Source organism: Gobio gobio, assembly GCF_949357685.1.
Source record: "Gobio gobio genome assembly, chromosome: 20".
NCBI lineage: Eukaryota > Metazoa > Chordata > Actinopteri > Cypriniformes > Gobionidae > Gobio > Gobio gobio.
Window position 1 is genome coordinate 43,969,795 of NC_137113.1, and position 13,599 is coordinate 43,983,393.

The 13,599-nt window shown below is 36.7% G+C and overlaps 1 protein-coding gene across 3 annotated transcripts in view; it reads left to right on the plus strand.

Moving 5' to 3' along the window:
* Window positions 1–2,067: 2,067 nt before the first annotated feature.
* tlcd3bb (TLC domain containing 3Bb) overlaps window positions 2,068–13,599 on the plus strand; it is a 31,355-nt gene continuing 19,823 nt past the window's right edge. The window contains exons 1-5 of one of the 3 annotated variants that reach the window (XM_079801641.1): window positions 2,068–2,687; window positions 4,905–5,104; window positions 7,829–7,912; window positions 8,720–8,942; window positions 10,771–10,866. In XM_079801641.1, the coding sequence (XP_079657767.1) occupies window positions 4,980–5,104; window positions 7,829–7,912; window positions 8,720–8,942; window positions 10,771–10,866 (528 nt within the window). In that variant the 5' untranslated portion in view covers window positions 2,068–2,687; window positions 4,905–4,979. The remainder of the gene's footprint in view (window positions 2,688–4,904; window positions 5,105–7,828; window positions 7,913–8,719; window positions 8,943–10,770; window positions 10,867–13,599) is intronic. The other 2 variants (XM_079801639.1, XM_079801640.1) reach the window with 2 other exon arrangements.

A 13,599-nucleotide genomic window follows, 5' to 3' on the forward strand; every position in this document is an offset into this window, starting at 1 on the left:
TTCAAAAATGTACATTCCCTTGATTCTGAACTGTCTGTCATTACCTGGATGATCCACAACTGTTTCCATATTTCATGTCAAGTCATTTGTTTAGGTAATTATCTCAAAATTCTGACTTTTTCTGAGAATCGTGAGATCTACTCGTAATTGCAAATTATTATGTACAATTATAAGGGGGGAAAAAGACAGAAGTTTTTTTCTCAGAATTGTGACTAATAAAAACATTTTAAAATGTAATTGCAACTTTATATCCCACAATTGCGAGAGGAAAAAAGTCAGAATTGTGAGATAAAAAGTCGCAATTACCTTTTTATTTTTTATATTTAGGCGGAAACAATCCATGAAAAGCAATGCAGGGGGTAAAAACTTTTGAACAGGATTACATTTATTTGATAAAAACGTACAATTTAAAATAACATTTTTTTTATTTGAATATAAAAATGTCATTTATTCCTGTGATCAAAGCTGAATTTTCAGCATCATTACTCCAGTCTTCAGTGTCACATGATCCTTCAGAAATAATTCTAATATGATGATTTGCTGCTCAATAAACATTTATTATTATCAATGCTGAAGCCAATTTTTCTTTTCAATTCTTTGATGAATAGAAAGTTCAAAAGAACAGCATTTATTTGAAACCGAATATCTAACGTCTTTACTGTCACTTGATTAATTCAATGCATCCTTGCTGAATAAAAGTATTAATTTCTTTCCAAAATATTACTGACCCCAAACTTTTGAACAGTGTGTAATGTTACAAAAACAGTGGCGGAAACGAGCTTCCATGAAACACAATGCATTAAGAGAAGGGGGGTGAAAACTTTTGAAACAGAATGTGTACATTTTTATTATTTTGTTTAAAGATCATATTTTCTCTTCTCATTCATGCCCTTCAGAAGCTAATAACTACACTGGGGGAAAAAAGATTTTTACTGCTTGTTCAAATCGCTTAATTAAAATGAGCTAAAGCAACACAATTGCTATGCATTTTGTCCTAACTTAATTTGATTGTGTTCACTTAAATATAAATCAAATTGAAGTTGTCTTAATCCGTTTGTGTTGAGATTACATTAATGATTTGTGTTGCATTAATTGAAACTGGGCGGGGCTTGTTAGTTCTCAGCATGCTTTGCATATGGCTAAATCAAGAGAGAGTAAATGTTATTTGTATAGGTAAAAGTGTTATTTTATGTATTTTTGAGCAAGACTTGATTGTGTTTAATATTCAAGTATGTTGGAATTATTAGAACAATTTAAACTACAGTTACCATTGTGGAGAAGAGTGGAGCATTTGCTCAGGATGTGGACTGATACAGGTAATGTCACAATTAGCATTTATAATGCTAACGTGTACTATTACTAGCTAAAAAGATTGTAAATTAGCTAGTGCAGTATTATAATTCAGTTGTGTAACATTAAAGTATATGAAATTGGAAGCCTGATTCATGTCAGGGAGCCTGTTAAAATGCGTTAATTCCATGATGTTGAAGTTACATGAACATATAATGTTTGTTTAACTTAATTGATTCATGTGGGACCAATGTACAAATTAATATGTAAATTCAACACACTTTTTATCAGCGACATGTTTTCCAGAAGACAATTTACCCTATTCATCCGATTTAAAAAAGTTTACACACCCCAGATCTTAACGCCTTCTTGATATCTTCAATATTTGTATTATTTTTTTTGCTTCAATAAACATTGTAGAAAACTGATGTTGTTTCAAACAATAAGTCCTATGTTTGGTGGTCCACATGCCTTATTAGTATTCCAAAGTATTTATATTACATTACCTTTTAAAGCATGTATTTTGTAATCTGTAGTGAAATCTAACCGTCCCAACCCTGAACACATAATGAAAGATTAACTTTTTAAGTGCCCATAACTGACAAACCACACACATGTTGACTGTGTTAACGTCGCATGATATAAAAACACAAATGCTTCCATTAGTATGGTAACAGTTTTGGATACATTTCGACTCGAGGGATTGCTTACTGACGTTTTTAGTCGTTTTTCCCCACAGAATTGCCTGAATCCTCTAACAAACAATTAGCAGATCCCACATGCGTTCTCATTTTGTTCTCCGGAGGGACGAACTCTCCGTTCCGCTCATTGTTTTTGTCACAACACGAGCGTGAAATCCGCACCTCAGATGGTCCGACGGTGCTCTCGAGCACTCCACTGACCTACATAACAACGGCGTATGGGTGGAAAGGTCGACACTAGAGAAAGCATCGGGGTCCTGCGCGGTTCGGGAAGTTAGCGCGATGCGTTATTGATCAGGAGCCGGTTGATTTATTTGGGTAATGGAAGCAGTGCGGATGGTGATGGACGCGCGCGCTGCAGCAGTGCTGCTATCGCACTGCTGTCCTCTGTGTGAGAATCGATAATGTAGCATAACATCAGGCTTGATAACGGACTTTATCTCACCACTTTGGAGGAGTCGCGGTCTGTGTGGCTAAAACATCGTCTCACGGGAACTCAACCGAGAAATTCAAGCGACGTCGGGAGATTTCCGACACGCGGACTGAACAAAAGAACGGAGCTTCTCCTCCAGACTTATTTACCTCAAAGACACTGCAAATATACACCACAAACCATGTCAGTAGACAAAACATGCACCCGCTCTTCGCTATTTGCTTCCACGAGGACGCGAGGGTCGACAGGCCGCTAACCGTCACGTATGTTCATCCATCTCGCTTCATTCATTTTGTCATTCAGAACATGTCGCAAATTATGATTGTTAGTTTGGCAGGTCATCACGGCCTATTCAAATTCAAGCGACCGTTATTGTCCGTTATGTCAGGCGAATGCACGAGCATTGTCTTCCATCAGCCAATAACGTGTCGTTTCGGGAGTGGAACGCCGATATAGACGTTTGTCACCTCGTAATGTTTTGAGTTAAAGAGTGGTCGGACATTTTGTATGTTACGTTAGATTGATTTGAGTCAACGTGCTGCTACTTTTCTTCTTAAACCTGCGGGGTTTTTGTGTGATAACATGATAGCGCATTGCGCATTTTGGTCTGAACCTTAGCTGGGATCCACGTGCATTTACATCAGCTGATGTACGAACTGTAGACTAGTCTTAAATGATAAACGTTCCTCTAAAATAATATTAATTCTAGCTGCTTTAATGAAGAGAACTACATGCGGGGGTTTGATGGATGGCCGACGGCGTTAGGGATGAGGATGATGTTGGGATGCAAGTCCCATCCTTTGTTTTGGACAACAATAGGGGTCTGTCAAACACTATTCACTCATCACTTGTTTTCTGGGGCATTTTCCACGTTCTTCCCTTTCATATTTTAATAATTTACTGGCAGTAAATTATTAAAATATGAAAGGGAAGAACGTGGAAAAAGTGTGTGTGTGTGTGTATGTATGTATGTATATATATATATATATATATATATATATATATATATATATATATATATATATATATATATATATATATAATATTATATATCAAATATTATTGCATCATGGCATAATATTTATGTTTAAATATTATAATTAATGCTAATAATTTATTGATATGATATCAATATCATTGATATGAACCTAATACATGTATATTTTATATAATACACAATATGTATTTTTATTATTAACCTTTATAAATATATTTATATTAATTTATGTTATTAATATTTTTAAAAGTTACTGGCATATAAATCATTAAATATATATCTGTGTGTGTGTTATAATATGCATTATATATTCTATAAAATATTGCATTATGGCATTGCTTTTTAAACATTCTATATAGTTATTATGTATAAATATTATAAAGAATGTTAATTTATATTAACGATACATTTATAAATATGTATGTAATAATACACACTATGTGTTTTTATTAACTTTTTATAAATATACTGTATATTAATTTATAATATTTATATTTTAATAATTTACTGGCTTTTCAGAAATATATGTATGCAATAATAGGCATCATATTTATTCTATCAAATATTATTGCATTATGGCACTGCTTTTAAAAGATTCTATATAATTATTATGTCTAAATATTTATGTAATAATATACGTTGTTTTATTTGTATGCACTTTTTTATAAATATATTTATATTAACTCATCAATATATATATAATATTTATAATGTATTTTATAAAATATTGCACTATTGCAGTTTTTAAAAATTATATAATTATTTGTTATAATAATATAATTCATTATTTCATATTTATTTGTATTTATTAACTTAATATATATTCATAAATATGTATGCAATTTCCGCTTACTAACATCATAAATAACAATATTAACAAAAAACTACATTATGTATTTTCTAATGCATTTTTCTGATTTCCATTTTACTGTTATTATTCAAAATATTTGTATTCTTGTTACTACAGTAACACTAAATAAAATAGTTTGAAGAGTAGAAGTATGCACTCTCGCATGCCAGCTATCATAGGTAATTTAATATGTAATGAATTTATATTGTTAATGTTATTGTTAATGTGTTTTAATATGTTCGATTTAAAATGTATTGAATGTGTACTTTGAATGTTCGCTGTCCGTCATCATTAACATAAGGTTGTGTTATATTAATACAGGGCATGGGTAATTCAGGGCAAAAAAATGCAGGATATTATTGACTCTGAACATTAGTTCTGCCAGTGACATGTGACTTGGTTTGCGTGTGTTAGACTCCTGTTGCTTGTGACTGGCCACATGTGGAACCATATGGGGCGTACATAATAACTTGGTTTATGCAACATAATTCAGACTCAAGAGAATCCATTTTCCCCTCCTTGTTTGAGATAAGAGCTGTTCTTTATAATTACCGTTTCCATTTTATAAGCTACTTTGAAAATGTTGCTTTAGTCATTTGTTAGTTTTCAGTTCCTCGCTGCATTTTGTTACAGACGGGGGAGCCGGACGGGTGATCTGCGGAGGGCTTTTTTGAACACAGTATTATCAGAGTTCACCCACGAGGGACCATGTTGTCCATCTTAGCGGCAGGGTCTGTGTTCTTCCCGGGCCTTTTCCTGTTGTCCAAGAAGTGTCTCAAATCCATCCCTGGACTGCGGTGGAATGAGGGCGATGCCGTAATCGTTTCAGCCAGGTAAAAACTTGGTTAAAGAGGACCTATTATGCAAAGTCTTTGGGATATACTAGAATAGGTTTTCACATATTACACATTGTTGCAGCTCCTCTCTTCCCAGTCTGTCAGTAACACTCTGTTTAGTTAGTTCTCTATGAAGCCCCTCCTTCTGAAAAGCACAATGTGCTCTGATTGGTCAGCTGGACCAGTGTCTTGTGATTGGTCAACTGCTACAACCGTGTTTGGGAAATGTCCTGCCCCTGACCAAAATCACCAGTTTCAACACACTATGAACTAACTTAACCAGGCCCCGCCCCTTTATTTGGTGGGAATTATTTAAATGAGGAATAGTGTGTCGTGTTCGATCCCAAAAGAAAACTCAAGACTACAAAGGGGGTGTTTCAGGGAGTTCAGAAACAGTGACACTGATATAGAGATTAAGGGCGTTTTCACACCTACCTTGTTTGGTCCGGATTTTCCGACTTTTCAGTTTGGTCCGGATCAAAATTACAGGTGTGAAACCTCCCCCGTACCACGGTCCGGACCAAACAGACGACATTTGGTCAGACGAAAAGAGGTCGTCTCAGTCCGGATCAAACTCAACAAAGGTTCGGTTCGTTTCTAGTCTGAAAGCATTTTCTGTATGGGTCGTACTTTCAGACCATTTACAGGAAGTTCCTGTTTATGTTTAAATATTATAATGTTATTTTTAAATTCAATCTAGGCTACATTGATTATGAAAAGTGAAAAGATGCGCAATATGTCAGAAGACAGAAGGTCAGAAATGATTTTGAATGAAATTTTGCATGACAAGAAGCATTTCTTTAATGTGAATTTCGTTTTATATAAATTGTATCTTTATTTTAATCAATGTTTCATCAGATAATTACCCGGATTTAATAAATAAGAAGCAAATAGTCTATAGCAGACAATAATCGCTGGAGCGATCACATGCTTTGCAAATGAACTTGAGCGCGTCTCAAATAAACCGAAACTCAGCAGCTACTTGCCTCACAAACATGAGAAATATGTGTATAGAAAGCATGAAATGTCCACTTTTAAACGTGACGAAAAGAAAATAGTCAAGCAATGCGCACTGCACTGTTCAATAGTGGCAACGATATGCGTCCGTTCCACTGATCTATATCAGTGGTCCGTTCATTCACTCTTGTCAAAGACGCTGACGTCAGACGCACGTCCGTTTACAAACCAATCAATGTACAGATGCCGCCCACATAGATGACGAGTGGACGCAAGTGTGTCATGTAAAGTTCTTTAGTTCGCTCACATAATTGCAATGTGAAACCAAACCAAAACTAACCGAAAGTATCAAATGTATCAAAACGTGAACTTCGGTTCGGACCTTGGTGCGGACTTTCAGGTGTGAAAACGCCCTAAGATGTTTTTCATGTTCAGACAGCAACAATAAACACTAAAGAAAGATGAACTTGTAAAAAAGCATAAAAGGTCCTCTTTAAATAGCTTATGTTTGGCCATGAGTAGTTAGGAATGTTTCAAATTTTTTGCAACCAAACAGTCTTTGGATGAATAAAAAGATTGTCAATAACTTTTGTACAACACACACACACACACACACACACACACACACACACACACACACACACACACACACACACACACACACACACACACACACACACACACACACACACACACACACACACACACACACACACACACACATATACACTATATTGCCAAAAGTATTGAGACACCCCTCCAAATCATTGAATTCAGGTGTTCAAATCACTTCCAAAATCACAGAGCGGGGTCAGCACATGCTGAGGGTCACAGTGCGCAGAAGTTGCCAACTTTCTGTAGAGTCAATAGTTACAGACCTCCAAACTTTGTGTGGCCTTCAGATGAGCTCAAGAACAGTGTGTAGAGCTTCATGGGATGGGTTTCCATGGCCGAGCAGCTCATCCAAGCCTTCACCAAGTGCAATGCAAAGCGCGGGATGCAGTGGGGTAAAGCACGCCGCCACTGGACTCCAGAGCAGTGAGACGTGTTCCCTGGAGTGACCAATCATGCTTCTCTGACTCGCAATCCAATGGACGAGTCTGGGTTTGGCGGTTGCCAGGAGAACGGGACTTGCCTGACTGCATTGTGTCAAGTGTAAAGTTTGGTGGAGGGGGGGTTATGGTCTGGGGTTGTTTTTCAGGGGTTGGGCTTGGCCTCTTAGTTCCAGTGAAAGGAACTCTTAATGCTTCAGCATACCAAGACAATTTGCACAATTTCATGCTCCCAACTTTGTGGGAACAGTTTGGGGATGGCCTTCCTGTTTCAACATGACTGACCAGTGCACAAAGCGTCGCTCCATAAAGACATGGATGAGCGAGTTTGATGTGAAGTCCTGACCTCAACCTGATTGAACACCTTTGGGATGAATTAGCGTGGAGACTGAGAGCCTTCTCGTCCGACATCAGTGCCTGACCGTACAAATGCGCTTCTAGAAGAATGGTCAAAAATTCCCATAAACACACTCCTAAACCTTGTGGAAAGCCTTCCCAGAAGAGCTGAAGCTGTTAGAGCTGCAAAGGGTGGGCCAACTCCATATTAAACCCTACGGATTAAGAATGGGATGTCATTAAAGTTCATGTGCATGTAAAGGCAGGCGTCCCAAAACTTTCGGCAATATAGTGTGTATCAGTCTCCACTGGACAATGTTGAGAAACGTGAGAACACATTGAAGACTGGCTGTACTTGTTTTGTTATATTTTCAAGGTTGGTGTCATCCATCCAGGCTATTATGGCTTCTACGGCAGGTTACATCATCTCCACATCCTGTCAGGACATCATTGAGGACCAGTAGGTGCAACACTCATCACTTTTTGGGACATGAAATCAGTTTATAACAAATCTTAATCAGAACAGATGTAGTTTTAGTACAAGATGTAATAAGAATTGATTTGTTGATGTATTTTTGTTGGTCTGCTTAAAAGCATATACACACAATTATGAGTGTTTATGTGCAGTGAGATGAACTTATGACTAACATGATCTGGCCGTATAAATTCAATAAAAATACAGAAAAAAGTAATCAGATTTATTTGAATACACAACCATTTAAATGTTTTGGTAAGGTTTTTTATATTAATGGTATATATAATTATTAAATATAGATTGTTTTAATATTATTTCACAATATTACTTTTTTACTGTATTTTTTATCAAATAAATGCATTAGAGACATTAAAAATCTTGCCGACCATGAACTTTTGTATATGGTAATGTATATTTGACAAACTACAATGTATCACATTTACTCATTTTAAATGTACACTGCTAGAAAAGCTAATATTTGAATGGGTTTTATAGCATATACACTAAATCATGGGGCAATTGACAATATTAATTTCATATTTTACGTATAATATTTTAATAATTATTTTGACTTCAGTACAATGAGATAAATCAATTATTATAATGATTAATTATTATAAATGAGACAAGCCAATTATTTAATTTAGCCACCAGTAAAAATATTAAAATATACATCAAAAAAGGGGGAAAAAGGTCTTCACAAAGTTCGGAAAGCCCTTTCCTAAGTTATTGACCCGTGTCCTTTCCCTGACCTGTTCTCAGTCCATCGGTCTCTGTGTTTTTCTTTCTCAGACACTGGCTGACCTGCTCCTACATTTTGTTTGCTGTGCCGTACTTTGTGTATGACATCTACGCCATGTTCCTGTGTTACTGGCACAAGCTCCAGGTCAAAGGGCACGAGGTGGACAATGGCTCCAAATCCAAGGCCACGGCGGTCACTGGCTATCTCCGCCGGGAGTTCCTCATGGTCTTACATCACGTGGTTATGGTCACCGCGTGCTTCCCCATCTCTGTGGTAATTGTCATCACGGAGGCGGTGTTTTAAAGGAACACGCCGAGTTTTGGGGACTTTCACCGTATCCCCCAGAGTTAGATAAGTCCATACTATAAGGGAGGTTAAGCCCAAAAAATAGGCCTTTGACTTCAAGTCATGATGCAAAGGTCGCCTTTGGTATGGAAGTACCTTAGGGTCATACAAATACATTTATCCTAAGACACAAGTGAGATTACACTTTGTATCAGAAATAAACCGTTTTTTTCCCCAAAAAATGGCCGCCAATGCGCCGAAAATACTCTAGAGCCCATGTCTTTGCTTCTGTTATCGCTATAATGACAAATTTGGTGTCAAAGTGTACATTTTTGGGGTCAGGGAATCCAATAATATTGGTTTCAAGTTTAAAAAAACAAAAATGTTCCCCATACCATGACAATTGGGGGTAAATATGCACATTTCACATAAAAATTGTCGTCAGAGTGACTTTACTTATATTTTCCTTCAAAAACTTTAATTTTGTATTTAAGCAGTGCAGCTACTTCTGTACATTACATTTGTCCTAAGTAGCATGAGATTTCGACCAGTCAGGAGTAGCCTATAGCAAATCAGCTCCTGCAACAACACATCCCATCTGCACCAGGACAGCTGTTGAAGGTCAGAGGTGACAGGTTAACACTTTGAGGTTCGTATGACTTTCTCATTAAATAGAAACATGTTTTAGATAACTAATAAGTAGCTAGCTAGTAACTAGTTAGCTTCATCATAACTGTATTAATTTTTATTGAAGCAAGCACATAGCCTACTAGTCCAGGCGTTTTAGGAAAAAAGGGTGAACAAATTGCAACAGAATCAAACTCAACTGATTTTGTATCCTCAATATGTCCTGAGTAAGGGAAAAAAAGCCCCGAAGAATCCCATTAGGGGAAAGTTCAGAAAAAGACCCAAATATATCCTATTCATACGCCTATTGGGGACCTTTGCATCATGACTTGAAGTCAAAAGTCACTTAACCTCCCTACTATACCATAGACTGTAAAAAAATATGGACGTTGTGTCTGTGACATCGCCCATAGGATTCTGAAGAGCAGTTTTGAAGCGTAAAGTAGGGTCGAGATGGCCGTTGCCATCTTGGTAGCGCGTCACTCCCGGATAACAGAAAATGGGCAAAAAGGCGGGACGTGGGCGGAGCTGAAGTGACGTGATGACTAACAGACAGCAGAAAAACGGCAATCCACCTGTCACTCAATGTGGCCACGCCCTTAATTATGCAGAATTTGAAGGCTTTATATAATGCAAACGAATGAGTTATAAAAAAAATTCACCCCCCTCACAGTCGTCATGAAGGGCAAAATTAGCCGTATAGATCAAAACCACAATTTGTACCAGACTGTAAACATGTTTTATTCTGCTGTAAAGTTGGGCATTTTAACATGAGATTCTGCTCCTTCTGGAGCCTGTCCCTAGTGGCCAGTCGATGAATTGCCGTTTATGTCACTTCTGTATTGGCTTCAAGAGAAACTGGGGGAGGTTGTCGATTGGTCTATACACACCATTCTCATCTCCATGCGTGCCATCTCCGTGCCTAGCCTAGCTTAGCACAAAGACTGGAGGTAAACGGCTAGGCGGTAGGAGGTAGGCTAGCTGGAGCCGTTTACCTCCAGTCTTTGTGCTAAGCTAGGCTAGGCACGGAGATGAGAATGGTATGTATGGACTTATCTAACATTGGGGGATACGGTGAATAAGTCCCAAAAAGTCAGCGTGTTCCTTTAAAGAACCACAATCTCTTATGATAGCGTGTTAACTCAGAGAATCTGTTCAGATTTGCTCTTTCTCTCACATTCACTTCCAGTTCTGGAGGCAGGGAAAGGGCGATTACTTCCAGGGTGTCATGTTCCTGGCTGAACTCAGCACACCGTCCGTCTGTCTGGGCAAAATCCTCATCCAGGTATATTCGTTATTGATCAGATGAGTGCTTCTTTGTCCACGCTGTGGTATTCTTACCCTGATTCATCATTCTCTGCTTTAGTCTTAACAGTGTGTGTGTGTATAACATTAAGCACAAATTCAGTCATGTCGTTCTTTAATACATTATTCATAGTAAAGTGTATTTACAGAAGTGCTGACTTCACATACGCAAGTCTGGCCTGAACCCTGACAGAGTACAGATAAATGCAAATGCAATTACTGGAAAAGAAACACACACTTAAAGCGATAGCTCACTCAAAATTATTTATTAATATCACTTACTCACCCTGATGTTGTTCCAAATATGTCCCTTGTAGAAGAGATGTGCACTTGTAGTGTACTTTAAATCTTAAAATTGTATTAAAAAAAATGTGCTTGCAGATAATATAATATTAATCAAATAAAAGGACACGGAAAGAGAGTACACTTTCAAAGTGCACTTTGTAAAAATGTCAAATTAAAAGTTCAAGTACATTTTAAATCATTGTTGTAGCTACAAATATATTTAAAGAGCACCTATCATGGCATTTAAAATGTTCCAAATATTGTTTTAGAAGTCCCCAACAACAGTTTTGCATGCATGCAATGACAAAAAAGACTTTAGTTTTCTTATAATATGCATTTATTTTTACCTGTTTTGACAGCGATTCTCAAATGATTCCTTTAGTGATTCACTTTTCAAAACCCCGCCTTTACGTGACGCTAATCTGCGGTGATTGGTCCGATGACCCAGTCAGTTGTGATTGGTATAGTCTGTGCAGATATTCTCGGAAACGGAACGCCCATCAAAGTCTTATAGTGACAGTAATTTGTTAATATGTGTCAGGAGTTATGAATATGAAAACCGCGTCGGTACTGTTTGATTGTAATATGAGCCTCAGCTGATCTCATTCATAAAAAAACTCCTCACGAAGACTCGCGACAAATCAACATCCCTCAGGGCTTTTAGTTCAAAAGTGTGCAGATGAGGAGACATATTGATAGATTCTCATATGTCTGTGTCAAATTTCTAAACAGAGGAGTATTTTTTATTCAATACTTCCTCAAAATGGGCAGTTATAGCCTAATCATGAGCGATTGAGTCTCGTGTTGTTTTCAATTCATACTGGCAGCCGGAGGGCGCTCTGTGCACATGTAATCCATATATGGTACAGACAGACGAAGAAGAACCATGTGCCATAATAGAAGTCCATAATAAAAGCTTCCTGAGATCGCGAAACATACATTTGACGACTAATAATAAACACTCAATCGCGACGATGTATGGTTTGTCTTCAAGCCACTTAGTCTTCAAATGCTCATCCTTGGGCAGATGAAAAAAGTTTGCTTTTGAGTGGCACTTCAGAACACAGCGTCTCGTGGCCATGATGTTTTCTAGTTTTCACTGGCGTCTTGGAGCGCAATAAGTGGGCGTATCGTATTCAAATAACTTTACAAGTTGACGTCATCTAGTCAGAGAAAAAGCTTCGGTCTTCTAACGATTCTTAAAAATGACTCCGAGTCGACTCTTACTTTTGAAAGAAAATAACTATATATACGGTGCACTGTCATATTTCAAACTATCACAGGATGTTTTTGTTCACTTAGATCTATGTTACACACTACATGAAAGGTAAATTTCAAAATTCCATGATAGGTGCTCTTTAAAACATGACAAGTTTCAATAGAAATAAAAAACCTGTTAACAACCCACCGGTGGGCCCATTTGCCACTGCATGTTTAAAACAATTATATGCTATATTTATCCTGATCTAATGTTGACAAACTATATATCATTTGAAAGCTTACGAACTCAAGATTCATCCTGTGAAAACTGTTTTGAAATCGGATTTTGCTTTACCATGGAAACGGTACTCTAAATTCTTCAAGCGGCTCCTCCCCTATTGGGCGTCGTCATGTTTCATATTCCAACATTTATTTTAAAAACGTTATAATAAAAACTTTTTCTAATCTTGACAAAACACATATCGTCGGAAAGGTCCGAGTCTCACGGTTCTATATCTGCCAACAAAAATATATGCATTTGTTACAGGAGATTGCATTAAAAAAATCAGTGGAATTTCAATGACACCCGGTGGCTTTTTTATTTTTATTTTTATTTAGGAGTGCAAAACTTACAACATAGGGTGAACACAGAACACAACAACAAAACACAAAAACAACAATAAAACAGCAGTAATAACAACAGCAATGAAAAATAAGCCGAAATGACAGATAATAATAGTAATAGTGGAAGTATTTAAATAGTAATAGCATGTATAATAATAATGATAATATTTTGTGATGGCGGCAACAGTAATATCAGTAATAATAATAACAGTAATAATACAATATTGATACTAAAGATGGTGATAAGGTGTGTTGACGGCAATAGTAATATCTATAATAATAATAGATATTATTGATAATAATGATAATGATAATAACAACAGTAGTAGGCTAGTACTCATACAAAAAGAATAAATAAATTATATATATATATATACATACATACATACATACCGGTACACTAGGGATGAAACGGTATGGAAATTTAACATCACGATTATAGTGACCCAAATTATCACGGTTATCAATATTATCACGGTTTTGTTCAAACGAGATGAAAGTGTTCAAAAAGAACAGATGCTCACACTTAAAACATTTCAACTAGTTTTATATTTGAAATTCAACAAACAACAAATAACTAAAGCAGCTCTAAGCACTTTTTTAA